Genomic DNA, 15939 nt, shown 5'->3' with positions numbered 1-15939 from the left:
GTTGGGTTATTTCTTAGACAAATAAATAATATCCAATTATACAAAATATGTTCCCTCTTACAGCAGGAAATAGTTAATGTTCAATCTTTCCCCTTTATGACTCTGATTTCACAGTGCTGTTAAACTGCTGATCAGTAGGGGCCCCATTGTAAATAAGATACTTATTAGCATCTGGTTAGGGCTTCCCAGGGCAAGTATATATGTCATCTTAAAGGATTGTGACATTTTTGTGTTCTAAAGCAAATAGAAGAAAGAAAATGCAAGGAATACAGTCTATGTACAAATACAGTAATCTGTTGTGTATCTGCCCGTCACATATCCGCCCTGACCGTTTATCCGCCACGATCAAGCTCTTCAGCAACGTCACCCACGTATACAGCGCTAATGCAAAAGGGCTACAGGAAAGCGAAAGCAAGTTGTGCTTACAATTTTTTTTTTTTCCGTAAACCTATGCATTTTGCTACTGTGTAAATTACCCAACACTAATGTAAGTGTATACAGCACCGTGGCAGGGCAGGAGCCCCTGCGTATGAAGAGGGTTTTTTTTGTGTAAATGTATATTGTAAATAGTGTGTATTTATTGTAATTAATTAATGAAGTACCTGACGCTCCTGGGAAAGCCTGTCTGCTGTGTGTGATTATCCAGGTATGGAATCTTACCAGCAGGTAGGTGTGTTCCAGCGGGGCGTTGGGTATAAAAAGATTCAATTTATTCACCTCAGGGCTGCTGCAAAACCAAAGCCAACTGGGTTAAAGAAGCTGACATTCCAGGGTTGGATACTGAAGAGTGAGTAAGCAAGTCAAAACTGCCGACAGCCGGGCGATTAGGCTGGTAAAGTCACGTGAGCCGTTCAGTGTGTTGATATGTAAATAAATCCTGTTCGCCTGCAGGGCGTATCAACTTCAACCTCCGTCTCGATCTCCTGCCTGTCACTCTGCAGCGAATGCACGCATCCACATGTTAGATGGCTACCCTGTCACAAGCATTAATAACCCTGCATCTTTCTAAATAAGGGATTTAGGGGAGCTCCCTAATAAAAGCTGAATCTCAAAAAAAATAATTGTGTGAATATAGTAATTGTTATAGCTGTGTATAATGGTATTTAAACCAGGATTCTTTTATCCAACTTTTTACATATCCGCCCTTACTCTGGTCCTTACTCTGGATATGTGACTGACTACTGTACCTCAGTTTATATTTACAAAAAAATTATTCAACAAATGTTCTACTGTACCATTTACGATCATATTAATTTGTAGTTTCAGAAATTGAAGTACCTTTCTCCTCTACTACTATATAAAAAACTCGTCTCTACAAACTGCAGATATGTTAATGACTACCTAAAGGCATCCGATAACAAAGGAAGGAAATATTTCAAATAAGGGTAAAAATAGTAAAATTTATAATTTTTAAAATACATTACCGTTCCATGTTAAAAAATTACACACAGTTTGTGCAATTTTAAAATTAAAATTAATCCAAGGGGAAGAAGCATCCAAAAAAACACAGTGGTCTGCAAGTGTTGTTCCTGCATAGTTTTAGTTTTAATATATATTCAAAATCGGAGAATAACATTTATCAATAAGTACTCTAACAGCCTCGTCCCATCTTTTCAATCCCTGTGTGTAAAGGATGTTGTTGTCAAGCCCGCTGGAAGGGAACCGGAGAGCTAAGCGGAGGCGGGTTATTGTTCATCATCACAGTTAAAGGGTACATCAGCAGTACATGAAAAATAAAGCATAAACTATCCCACCTTGCTGTTCTGAATGTAATCTGTATGCTCCCAAACATCGGCATATGCCACACTGCTAATGTCCAAAATCACTCTTCCCGAGCACCTCTTCTGAGCCAAAAAAGTTGACTTCCGCATGTACTCTGAGATGTACCGGCACATGCCCAATGAAGCGTTGTGTAAGCTATATGACCTCCTTGTAGAAACACTCTTCTCTGTGTGCCAAACATGGTCTATGTGCTGTGTTAGTGGTCGCGTTTTTTCCACCAAAAAGCCTTTGTGTTTCCGCATGAGTATGCTTACCTTTTGAAAAATGCATTTTACATTGATCTTTTGCATGAAATATTTGATTGTAATGTAATTACTATGGACCTTTTTATGACACATAATCTAAAAGTTTTTCACAATAACACTTTGTATACTTTATATATAGATAAAAAGTCAGTTGATAAAGTTAAATAATATCGTGATGTTATCAGTGCCCCCCCCCCCACAAAAAAAAAAAAGCTGAGGACGGGAAAGGCCCTTTTCTAATTGTAGAGCAGCTTCCGAGTCTAAATTGGATGAATGGATGAACAGTATCATTGCACTTTTTTTTTTTCTTTTTTATTTAGTTTGTAAATACCTGGTGTTAACCATACTTTATCATGGATTTGCACATTGATTTTTTTTTAAAACAGTTTTGCTTGAAATAGCTGTTTATACTTAATACTCCATCTGGGGCTGTTTCCTTATCAAAAGGTGAACATGTAATTTGTAATAGTTAATTTACCATTTCAGATTGATACAAATAGGTTGAGGGAAGGTGTACTATACTGGTTTACAGTTAGTGCTGCTAATGGTGCAAAGACAATGAACTCTGACAGATGTGCTACAGTATACCTTCCTTCCAGTGCAGTAGAGAAGTCACGTCTGCCCTGGGGAATACTTGCAGGCTTGTTTGATTGATATTTGAGGGGCTGCTGTTTGTGTGACCTGCCTGATTCAGGTGGTCCCTAGCTTCAGGTGGCATGCATCCCGCTCCATTAACAACCTTTTCATGACTCTTCTCCTCAGCAGACGCTACAATCCCAGTGGAGAGGGTATTTTACACAGCCATGTGATTTCCCAGACGTGTGCTTGCTCAGGCATACAATGGCACTAGTTTATTTCTTTATTTTTTTTTTGGTAAATTCGCTACAGTTATTACTTTGCTTCCTGTTGGGGCGCGAATCTCAATAAGATTTTTTTTATCAAGTTGCATTGATAAAAAATAATTCTACAATTTTTTTTTATATGAAAACAATGGACATTGTTAAAAAATATGGAGTTTTTAGTACACAAAATGGCACAAAGAAAGTGTAACTTTAAACCACTGGGATGGGTTTCATCTCTATAAAGCGATAGAGCTCCATAAAAGTCATTGAGCAGAACAGCATGATAGATGATGTGCCACAATTGTAGCTGAACACAATCAGTCCTACTTCATGCCAGTTAATATTGTAAATCTAATTCAAGTTTCACTTTCCTAGAGCTGTGCACCATTACTATACTTTTGTCCTAGGGTTCTCTACAATTGCCCTCGTTTACCCTCTTAATCGGTGACATTGTCATAAATAGGCTGTGACATTTTGTTACTTGATTGTAATTTTTTGGAAAAGCCTAGTTCAGCCTCGTAAAATCCCTTTGGAATGAGCTGGGTACCCTAGAACAATTAAAACCCTCTCAAAAAGCTAATTTGCACAAAGCAGAAAGAGAGAAACATTTTATGCACTTTTTTATTTTTTATCTCCTGTTCTCGACAACGAGGATGTATGTAAATATTTCATCAAGGGTTTCTGTGACATCATAAACCGTGAGAGTGATTTATTGGGCTGCAATCCCGATCCCCAGTTTCACAGTCTGATCAGGGCCTCTGTAGAAAGGCAGCGCCCCTACAGCAATGTTGCTAGGAGACAGCAACGCAAAGAGAGAGAGTGGCTTTCACACACCGTGCCAGGTTTACTGTCTGCTCACTGCTGTCTTTTTTCATTACCGGTAAGATTTAGATAAGATTTTACCACAGCCAAGTCAAATGTGGTGTTCTTGGACGTGTTTACATTTTCTTGTTGACTAATGAAAGTTTTTTGAGCATCGGTGTTGGCTGGGTCTTGAAAACGGGACAGCATGTTGAGTTTGTGAGGAAGTTTATTGCTCGAGCTAATCTGGATTGACAGTCGGAAAACGACTTTTTGATTTCACAAAGGTACTATCCATGTAAGATGGATGGATGGATGGATGGATTGATGGAGATAAGATATTAACATTGATAAAAACAACTCCCCCAGGCTGCCATAACTAAACATGCCTGGTGTGTGTCAGTGTGGGTTGTGCAGTATGTAGAGCATAGGCCTACAAAAATATTCTCTCCCAAATTACTCGACACCTGACAAATAAATGTTTCTGAGGCCAGGGGATACATTAATTTACAAGAATGCTGCTATTAAGTGCTTTCTGTTATTTTAAATGTACAGTAACACTGTCTTGATATCAGCTGTATCCTACATTTACAGTAAAACCTGTACAACCCAGCACCACTTGGGACTGGAAAATTGTGCCAGGTGAGACAGTGTGCTGGATAAAATGACAAAACTATTTGAACACTTTTTTTTTCACTCAGTTATTGGCGCTAAACTGTGTAAAACTGTATTCTATGATTCTTTATGTCAAGTTAGATCATGGGTATCTTAAAATAAATATGAATCCATGTGTGACAAATTACTGCACTTTCAAAGCCTTACATCTGAGACCATGTAAGGTAGTGACTTCATATTTGAAGGTTTCTAAACATGATTTGCTTAAGGGTGACCATGATGGTGTAATATAAGGATGGGAATACGATCATGTAAACAAAGTTTCTGTGTTAGAGGCAGTACATTTTGATTTGCCACCCTTCTATTTGGTACACTGTATTGTTTCACTGCCACATTGTTTAACCTCTGGCCCTATCTATGATACAGACCACACACTGAGATACTGTCTTCAAAGGCATGTCCCACTACCGGTGATGTGGAGAAGTATGCTCAGGCTTTAATCATTCTGTTATTTATTATTATTATTATTATTATTATTATTATTATTTATTTCTTAGCAGACTTACAATCGTAAGCAAATACATTTCACTTGTAATGTATTTGCGTAAGCAAATACAATACACTTTGTTTTGCTATTGTCTGTTTATTATTTAAATATTTTTTTTGTATTTTGTTTGCTGTTATGTCAAAGGGTAAACTTTTGTTTGTGAGTGGACAGTTTCGAAACTGAATGCATCCTTAGTTGATTAATTTTTTTCCCAACTTTGAAAATTTAGATTTTATTTTTGCTGAGGGGAAAAGCATAAAGAGGTTTTCTGAACTGTGGAGAAAAGAAGAAGCTATGAAAATTAGCACCAACTGTATTTGTTCTATGGCATATAGAACCCATGATTCATCTGCAGAGCTGCCAGCTCATTTAAACTGTGTTCAAGTAGCTTCCGATGTGAACAAAGTTAGTTCAGTAAGGGTGAGGGTGGCGGGGGCGGAACTTTCTGATAGCCATTTGAACCAATAACGGGACTGGAAAAACTCCAGGGCCCATGATTCATTTTTATTTAATTCCCTTTTTCTTTTGTGCTGAAATTCTGGTCTGGATTTGTTAGAATGTTAGGCTTATTTCCTATACTGAAGGCTCGAAGTTAACGTATAGTTGACAGCATTTTGCTACCCAAAACTCTTAATTTGCTACCTGTTTTTTAGCATGATTTTAGCATTTTTCTGATACCTTACGCTGCAGTTTAAGTCAAATCAAAGTTTATTTATATACGCCCTTCACACAGGTGTATCTCAAAGCACGTTACAGGACAAAAATAGTCAAATTTATAAAAACAAAACAAACAAACATGTCAGATAAAAAAAAGTTTAAGAAATCTATAATGTAACCACCAGTAACTAAATTAAAAAAATATATATATAATGCAGATAAAATACAAACAGATACAACAATAAAAACTAAAACAGATATATACATACATACATATATGTATTATAAAAATGCCAGCTGAAACAAATATGTTTTTATTCTTGTTTTAAAAACAGATAAGTCTCAGCTTCCCTCACATGTGTTGGTAGCTCATTCAAAGGTTTGGAAGCTCTAACAAAAAGCCCTTCCTCCCCATTTAACATACTTTATTTTAAGGATTACCAGCAATCCCATATTCAGGGATATAAGGTTACGATTGGGGATATATGGGGTAAGCAGTTCACCTAAATAGGTTGGTGCCAAGTTATTTAGGGCCTTATAAGTTAATAACAGTCTTTTAAAATCAACAGTCTTGTAAAATTTACAGGAAGCCAATGCAATGAAGCCAACACTAGGGTGATATGTTCCCTTTTTCTGGTTTTAGTCCTGATTCTAGCAGCAGCATTTTGAACCAGTTGCAAATGAGACAATAAACATTTTGGGATGCCAGAAAATAACACATTACAATAATCAATTCTGGAGGATACAAAGGCATGTACTATGCTTTCAGCATCAGATGTAGAGATTATAGGTATAAGTTTAGCAATATTTCTCAAATGATAAAAAGACGATTTTGTATTCTTTTTTTTTATATGTTTCTCAAATAAGAGTAGGGTTGAAGACCACACCTAAATTTCTCATTTCTGGTTCAGAAGATAGTCTGCTGAAATCTGGGCCAAGTGATTCAGGCTTATCTAGCTGGTTTGATGAACCCACTAACAAAACCTTATTTTTTTGTGCAGCATTCAACATTAAGAAATTGAGATATCCAGCCCTTAATATCAGTAAAACAAGATACTATATTGGTCCCAAAAGAGACATAACCAGGTTTTCGAGACAGACAGCTGGGTGTTATCTGCATAAACTTAAGATTTAAGATTTAAGGCAGTGCCTGCACGTCTCTATCTAAATGCACGTCACAACTACATTTTTACTGGTATCTAGAGATGCTTCATGATCATGACCAGTTTTTACCACAAACTATTGAGTGTCATCCATCCATACGTATGTCACTTAAAACATACACAGTGATCCATTTATTGTGGTGACACTGATAGCTCTAATTTTGTGTTCACAGCTGTGTCTCGATGGATGTTATTTGCATACGTTTCAAATTTAATTGCAGAATAGAGACACAGAGAGTCGGTCGTATAATGCAAATTAATTTACCAGGATTCACCCAGTAAGGGGATGCTGCATCTTCGTGACAAACTGATTTTACTTTCTGCTGTATATTTTCAGTGCCGGAGGATTTAAGATTTATGATAGCTACGTACGCAGTTGATTCATAACAAGGCACACACATCTTTATACAGATACCCAAGCTGTGGTAGTCTTAGCACAAAGATGTTATATGTTCTTAAAACATTTTCATAAATAACTGTAGAAAACCCATTCTAATACAATCTGCATGTTTTGCCAAGCACTAGAGAATTTTCTGTTTCTTTACTTCTGTCTCTCCCCTTTCCAAATGTACCTATTTTAAAGGAACAGATTGCATCTGTTATGTAACATATGGCAGCAATCATGAGAAAAATTAGTTTTATATACGAGATTGCTGATGATTTAAGCCATACTCCAGTGAAATGTCCTGGCTCTTGTACAGTAGGTGAGGTAATTTGACTAGTATCACAACTCTTAGAAAGCTGATTCCTGATGGTATCCCTGGGCCCTTCAAGGAACCAGTAGGCTAATCGCTAAACTTTTTGTATCTTGATTTTACTTCTGTCTCTGCACAATGGTGTCTCAGTGCCTCACTGTGTAGTGCTGTGAGCGAAGCAATGGGGAATTGAAAACAGTTGTAAAACTCCAGAGGGCCAACTGCAATAGTTAATGAGCCCAACATTGCCCAATGATTCAAGCTTTTGTTGTGTGATTCCCATTGGGCTTCGCTATACAAGCATTTTGCTGCCATATATCTGTCAGGCATTCACAGATCCATTAATTTCAGCTTGAATCTCTGAGCCATTAAATTAACTGAACTATTACATTGGCTCAGATGTTTTACAGGCAGTGAATAGGCTGGTTACCGGTGTTAAGTCAGGTAAATCAAGGGGGAGATCAACAAAGGTAATGCCAACAAGAAGGTCATTAAAGGACCAAGGTTACAGGGGTGTAAATGTCTGATCATAAGGATTGTTTGTTTCTGTAATACTTATGATAAAAAAAATAAAACAAAGTCTGCTGTAAAGACCCTTGGAATTGCTTGCTCTTTCTTTGTTAAATTGAGGGTTCCAGCAACCTCCACTCTCCATTTTTATTTATCTCATGGACAGGAGAGCAGCCTGCCTATTGGACTCCTGATCAACACGTGTGCACGCTATTTGTGCCAGAACTATAAGTACAATGTTGGGAAAAAAAAAAACAACCCACAAGCTACGTCAATTAAAGTGGAACTGGAGTGGAATTACTTGGCTGATGGTAGAATAAATCCCAGCAGCTTATCTTAGTGGGTTTTTATCCAGGCTGTCTGATAGCAGTTGTGCTGAATGGTAGAGAGTCCTCATTTCTATTGCCTTAGGATCCTAATTCTTCATGCAGCTAAGTGGAGTATAATATGAAGCAGCATGGCAGTGAGCCCTTTTATTGATGGCCCTCCAACTTTAACTCATTGCTGCCTAGTCCTCAGTTCTACCTGTAATGTGGAGCTGTGTGGCTCTCAGCCTGATTTCCCTGTAGACTGTAATGGTGTCTGTTGGTTAGGTTTGTTTACCTGGCGCTAGAGAAAAGAGGCCCAGTTTAAAAACCTGATAGACAGGGATGTGTTAACACAAGTTAGCATGACCGTCTGCCAGAAGTTTTGGCTCTCTGGGCAAACCACAAGAATTAATACATGCTTTAACAGTATTTGTGGGTGCAGGCACAGTAAATATCCCACTGAACTGCATGTCTGTCACTTATGTCAATAATCGAATATCTTATCTGGATTCACAGGACAAATTAATTTAGATGTGAAAAAGCTAAAGTGAGGTTTTGTGTCTGTATGTGCTCAAAGGGTTCCCAGTGTCACCATGCTGCAGTATGTAGGGAATGGGCTCAGCTGCACTGAATGTTCAGTTTGTCAGTCTAGCCATGCTGGGGGCACCTATCTAGACTAGCAGGAGCCCTGGATCTCTTCACCTCGTGGCATAGATGTCCCTAACAAATGCCCATAGACTTCCATTCAGACAGACTGTGAGCCTGCGTCATTGATTCCAAAAATGGATCAGGAGAGGGATGTTATGTCAAAATGTTCAAACAAAGAAAATGATAAATGCATGCTTCTCACAAGGAAATGATTTTAGAAGCCGAAAGAGCACACAGTTATTTGGAGCACAGTGCCAGTGTTACATTTACATATTATGGAATTGTATAGGAATACTGAAATAGAATGGAATTCTAATGGAATAATTGTTCAAATGTAACACACAGCCTTTGATATAAGACCAGGCTTGTTTTTACACAGTCCGACTCAAAAGCTTCCTACAGGATTAGGCACTTGACCCTGCTGCAACATTTCCCTTCCCTTTGGATGAGCATGATAAAAGACTGCAGATACCCTGCAAAGTTTGGCTCAGCCTGAACTTTCATTTGTAGCTGGCTTTAGAAGATTTTCCCTAACAAGATTCTTACTGTTGAGAGTAATTTTATGAATATGATCATTTAGAAACTCTGGTTTTCTTTCTAAGAAAAAAAAAACAAACAAAAAAAAACGCCTAGAATATTTTCTAACAGTAACTTCTGCAGCATTTAAACAAGCCCTGAGACGCGTGTAAATAATGCAGTTGTCGTGAGTTAGGAGGCAAAACCATTGGATAAATTCTCCTCATCGAGCTACAGCAAACACTGCTGGCCAGGCGCCCAGAGAGCTAAAAATGCGGACACCTTGCAGGGCTGGCCTTTGTCCTCCAGAGGCCGGTAGCTCGCTGACACCTGCTGGGTCTGAAAAAGGAAGCTGGCTCAGTCATGGGGTTGGAGGACGCCCGCTGAACCTTCAGGTCTCCTGAGCTGTGTGGGGAATTTCTGCGGTGAGGGGGGAAATTATTGGACATTTCAAATTGGGGAGAAAATGGGGGGTACACTAAAAAAAAATAATAATAAATGTTGGCAAAAATGTAGGCGCACATTAAAAAAAAACATACACAAACACAATGTTGCTAAAATAAGTATAACAGTATCCACATTTATGTTATTATTTTTTATAATTATTTCTTAGCAGACGCCCTTACCTAGGCCAACGTACAGTTGTATACAAAAAACACATATCAAGAATTACAGTACAATTAAGAGCAAGATACAAAATACAATGACTTCAGTCCTAATAAGAGCAAGTACAATTTGATATCTGGGCAGGCAGTTCAAGAGCAGATAACAGTGTTGATAGTTACATCAGGGTTAGATACGAGTGCAAGTGAAATACAAAATACTACAGATTGGGTTAAGTGCAGGATTAAATACAGTAAAATAGGGCGCAGATAAGTGCAAGTTAAAGTGCATTAAAGGCAGAGTGCTATATAGTCCAGAAGGGAAGAGTTGAGTTTTACAGGTGTTGTCTGAAGAGATGTGTCTTGAGGAGGTGCCGGAAGGTGGTCAGGGACTGGTCAGTCCTGACATCCAAAGAAAGGTCGTTCCACCACTGCGGGGCAAGGGTGGAGAAGGAGCAGGCTCTGGAGGCAGGGGAGCGTAGAGAAGGTACAGCCAGTCTTCTAGCGCAGGCGGAGCGGAGAGGTCGGGTGGGGGTGTAGGTAGCTGGGTGCAGTCTGGTCAAGGCATCGGTAGATGATTACATGGGTCTTGAACTGGATGCGAGCGGTGATCGGGAGCCAGTGGAGTAGCATGGGAGAAGCGAGGAAGAGAGAAAACCAAGCGAGCAGCGGAGTTCTGGATGAGCTGAAGCAGACTGGTGGCGGACGCAAGGAGGCCGGCCTGGAGGGAATTGCAGTAGTCTAGGCGGGAGACTACCAGGGCCTGGATGAGTAGTTGGTGAAGAAGGGTCAGATTATTTGTATGTTGCTCAGGAAGAAATGGCAGGTGCGTGCTAGAGTGGAGATGTGCTGGGAGTAGGAGAGGCAGAGGTCCAGGGTCACTCCGAGGTACTTGGCTGAGGAGGAGGGAGAGAAAGTGGTAGATTCCAGAGGAATGGAGATAGAGAGATCAGAGGAGGGGGAAGATGAGGGGAAGAAAAGGTCAGATTTAGAGAGGTTGAGTTTGAGGTGATGCGAGTGCATCCAGGAGGAGATAGCAGACAGACAGGTGATCAGAGAGGTCCAGAGGGGTGATAGAGAGGGTGGAGGGGCGGCAGGCCCTGGAGAAGGTGAGGTCCAGTTGACGGACAGCTTTGTGGGTAGGAGGGGATGGAGAGAGAAGTTGAAGGAGTGAAGGAGAGGAAGGAATCCGGCAGAATGTGTGGGGTTGGAGAGATGGATATTGAAATCACCAAACAGGACAGTTGGGGTAGACAGAGCTTCAGCTTTGTTAGCAGAAGAGTGACAGTTCCGGGGGCACCAGAGAGAGTGCGGGAGGGGAGAGGGATGGGGTTAGGGGATAGAATAACAGGGATGTGAGAGACAGTAATATCAGGACAGGTGAGACAGATAGGTACAGTAGTAGTAGTGGGAGCAGGAGCAGTGGGGGGAGGGTACAGACCTGTCTAGTAGTTGGTGTCTTCCAGAGAGCTGCTAGGTTTGGATTTTCTTCCAACAGCCTCTCCTCGCTGGACTCCCACAGCTAGACTCCCGGCCGTTGAACATCTATTTCTTTTTTTCCATAGCACTTGTGGAGTTTAATACTTTTACATCAACAAATTATATATAATAGACTATTTTTCCAGTTTAAATTGTCTATTTTCAGCTGTTTACCAAAACATAAATTCATTTAAATTAAAGTTGTTTTTTTTATCATCAACAAAAAAAATAAATAAATAAATAAATAAAAATAAAAAAACAGTCTTCTAACAACAAAATAACTATTACAAACCGATTTCAACACTTTTGTTAAACAGAACAGAAGTTTAGCTACACAATACAAGTGCAGAGACTGGGGCCCTTTACATCATCAGTAGTAAAATCACCACTATTGGTGTTTGAGTTCATTGCTGCCGTTAACATTGCATTAGTGTGATAGATTATTATTATTATTATTATTATTATTATTATTATTATTATTATTATTATTATTATTATTTTTATTATTATTATGGAAACAGATGATTAGATTAATTCTTATAGTAGTTAAGTGTGTTAGTATAGCTCCTCACAAAAATATGAATGTTATTACCTAACCTATATAGAGGGATAGATATAGTGGTACTATAAACAAATGCATAAATGAATATGTGCTTTTATTATTACTACGCATTTATTTATTTAGACTGCAGTTACCTGTAGGAATCATACTTTTTATATCTTCCAGTGCTCTACATAAAATAAAAGCTCATAAATCCTAGCTAGATATGCTGTGAGAAACTAAAAAGAAACCACTACATCTTGAACTGCTGGTTCTTCTCGCCCTGTCTAGCAAACCATGAGTATCGAACACCGATCAAAACGCATGTTGCATGCACGTCACGGGCGGTTCATGTGGGTGGTGAACAGAAGATTAGGCAATGCTATAACAAGTTCTGTTTGACAGTGTTCGGAGCAAAGTCAAATTCCAACAAAAAACTAAAACCCAGAGTAAAACATAAAAAAATACCCTGGGATTAATACGTTCTATAATTCAGTACTTGCTATATAGTATTATACAAAGTACTGTATCTGCACCAAAAAAGTCAATAAAAAGCCATTTGAAGAATCCTTTTGCTATTCTTTCTGGACCAGTTCTGATTATGCGCTGCCTGTGCCAAGTTCATAACAGTTGACACAGATTGTAGCGTGGGCAGCCATAAAGCCACACTTCCCCAGACACCCACACTGCATAGCCAGTGCTCCTTGATCCTGCTCTGCAAGAAAAAGGATCAGTGCCTCTTATTGCCCATAGTAAATGTGATTACCAGATTCAGTTCTGAGTTTCACTTGCTGCAGCAATACCAAATGCATCCTGGGAGGTTTGCTTGGTTCTGTTTGCTGAATGATATTAATGTAATGTCACTATGTATAGGTGCAAGCAAATGTATCTGTAACAAATGTCATATCCTAAGCTTTGTAAGTGAAATATTTCATTGTCTTCTGAAACTTTATTCACGCAGTCTGGAGTGAATGGAACCATTGCCAGTATAATAAAGTCTGAGAGAGGGTGTGAACTGCTGACGTGCACATGACAAATACAGTAGGCCAGAGTGAAAGCATTTTGAATGTCGCCTCCGAGCCAGGTGAAGACTGGTTCATATCCTGCCTCTAATAACCTGGACCATGTCCTCCTGATGGACTATTCGAGATGCTGCTGTTAAAATCAGATGTAAAACAGAAGCAGACTTTTAATGATGGGGGGAAGAAAACATGTACGTCATTGTCAAAATCCCCCAATAAGCTGCTATTCCATTGGGATGTAATCTTTTCAGAAACACGCACGAATGCTTATGTATGAGTATATATATATATTTTTTCAATCTTTCTTGAGAACCTTTGGTACAATTGTTTTTTCATGCACTATCAATTCATTGTGTATGCAGCATGTGAAATATGTATGCTGAGCCTTATTCACAGCCGTCTTTATAGCAATTATAAAAGGTACATTTTTATTATTGAGTTTGAAACCTTGACAAATTATTTCACACCCTGTTAAATGTGACGCGAACGTCACCAAGCATCAAACAGTACAAGCCTGAAACTGAACAGAACACCCTGTCTGATTGTGTGGAGTTGTTGGCCAGATCCAGTGGAAACGTGGTGAAAATGTTGGGTTTTTAAAAGTACTCTTTCATGAATATAGTTGATAGTGGCTATATTTATGTATGCTAAAACACAAACTTTAAACACTAAATCCTACAGGGACCTTTCAGGTTTAAATCCTGCAAAACCCGAGTCACCAGGGAATTGGAGCAGTGAACCGGGATTAATAAATACAATTGGCGATTCCAAATTGGGGAGAAAACGGGGATAAAATCATTGGCAACGACTAAATTAAAGAAAAAAAAAACTAGCAATGACCTACGTTAATTTGTCTCTCTAATGTTTCTACATTGCTCCTCAGTCCTGGGATAGCACAGATTTCGGGTAGTAAGCACAATTTCAGTTTTCAACAATCGACTGTTCAGATATTAACACTTTTTGGTTCTTCAGGGTGAATGGTGAATATAGTACAACAACAGTTCTGCTGTTTTGCATCTGTAAGTAGCTTTATACCATGATTTGAGAAAATTCACTCTGTAAAAAACTCAACAAAAAAACAACCAACTCAAGAACCCTCAGGCTCTTGGTACACAGTGAATTGTCTTAATTGTTGCTAAAAGATTTGCTACAGTTGGCACTTTCTGTCATTTCACTGCTCACCTTAGGTTTTGTTCCAGTGCAGGGGTATTGTTTGTTTTTTGTTTGTTTTATTTTTTTTTGATAAGATCTTTGATTATTTTAAGAAGGAATTATTATGTAAGCAATACGTGACATTGTAATTGTCCTGTATGTTTAGTGTGTTGCAATGGCTGAATTCATTTTAATAATCAAGGCACATGACTCTGTTTTTACTGAGATGTTTGCCTCCAAGATTTTATCATGCAAGATAGATAAAGCTAAGTAAATAGTTTGAATAATTTTAGCTTTTGAGATGCAGCCTTTTCACCTGTGTTTATTTATTTATTCGGCCATGGTGCATGCAGTATTTACCGTGTATGTTTCTGTGCCAGCTAATTATCAATGGGATTTATTGCCTTTAGTTTAACCGGGATACTTCAGTTGGAACCATTGGATTATGGAGGATTACTGTGTCGAGTTCACCCTTGAACCACAATATATGTTCGATACCACCTGGAGAAATACTCATAATTCTCCACTCCCTGTTGTCTTTACATTACTACTGCACTTCATATTCAGTCATTAATGTGCCTAATGTATGTTATTGCTTTCCTAATCTTTCACCCAGAAAGTCTTGTAGTTCACTGCTGACCTGTTTAAAAATCTTACAGCCACTCGCAGGTGTCCGGTCATATGAATATAAAACAGTACAAAGTAGTACTCAATGCTGTCCACCACTCCTGTGAAGGTGTGTTTTAAGGGGTGATGAATATTGATTTAATAACCAGTCATTCATTGAAAAGGGCATTTGTAAACTTACACATGGATGCTGCTTAAGCTGAGGCTCTCATAGGTTGCTGACATTTTATTTCTTCTCATTTTTCAGAACTCAATTCGGCACAATCTATCACTGAACAAGTGTTTCCTCAAAGTGCCTCGCTCCAAAGATGACCCAGGGAAGGTAAGATGAAATCCTAATCAAATTTCCTGTATGCTTCCCAGTACAATTATTTTTTTCAGTATTATTGAACCTCCTTGGGCATAATGTAATTGTACCCACAAGACTGACCTGAATCGTGAAGTGGGTACCATATTGTATTCATGTATCAGAAACTGTAAGTAGTAGCTTTGATATTTACCTAAATAGCGATATTGCAGAAATTGCGGATTCCACAGTATTGAGCATATACCGCAATTTCTGGCAGTTTACGGGGCCTGTGTATAAAACTGCTGTAAGCAGACAACTCTGCCAGCTGCAACATCGCAGAGGTTGGTATTTTGTAAAGAGTACGCACTGTCCACTGCAGCTTTTAAAGAGCCTTAAGTTCTCAGGACCTCCCCCATTAGCAACAGTGATCATTTAAACTTGTCAGATCTGCCGTAAGGATGCCTTGCTAGGGAACGCTCACTTGACTACACGTACAGCACTAGAGTTGGGGAATGTTGGGATTCACCTGCAGTTCAACAACGTGTCAAACAGCTAGCTGAGATAGCTAAGCGAGCCCTGTCTGTCTAATTCTGTTGATGCAGAGCATGCAGTGTCTTGGTATGGGCACGTTTTCACAAAGCAAAGGCAAGAAATGAAAGAAAAGACAGCAAGTGGGTATACTGCGCTGACCTTTAGTGCCAGGAAAATATAAACGAAAGCCTGAAGTTTACTAGACTCACGTTTCTTTTGTACAGTGCAGCATATGTTTGTTACAACTTCACAATAGTACAAGCCAATAGTTTTTTATTTTTAAATGGAATTTGTTTGAAAAATGGGGTAAGTAGTTTGTTTTAAGGAACTATAGTTGCATTTATTTATTTTCAGTGGGAGCGAGATT

General features: G+C 38.8%; 1 protein-coding gene across 3 annotated transcripts in view; it reads left to right on the top strand.

The window, feature by feature from the left end:
• Positions 1 to 15939, top strand: part of LOC117425618 (forkhead box protein J3) — an 81646-nt gene that overhangs the window by 44567 nt on the left and 21140 nt on the right. For all 3 annotated transcript variants that reach the window (XR_009309146.1, XM_059002673.1, XM_059002672.1), the window contains exon 3: positions 15000 to 15074. Coding sequence is in view for 2 of the 3 variants with exons in the window: in XM_059002673.1 (XP_058858656.1) it covers positions 15000 to 15074 (75 nt within the window). In the remaining variant the exon portion in view is untranslated. The remainder of the gene's footprint in view (positions 1 to 14999; positions 15075 to 15939) is intronic.

Source organism: Acipenser ruthenus, chromosome 27 (genome assembly GCF_902713425.1).
Source record: "Acipenser ruthenus chromosome 27, fAciRut3.2 maternal haplotype, whole genome shotgun sequence".
In the NCBI taxonomy this organism is placed as follows: Eukaryota; Metazoa; Chordata; class Actinopteri; order Acipenseriformes; family Acipenseridae; genus Acipenser; species Acipenser ruthenus.
This window is presented reverse-complemented; position numbering and strand designations above follow the sequence as displayed.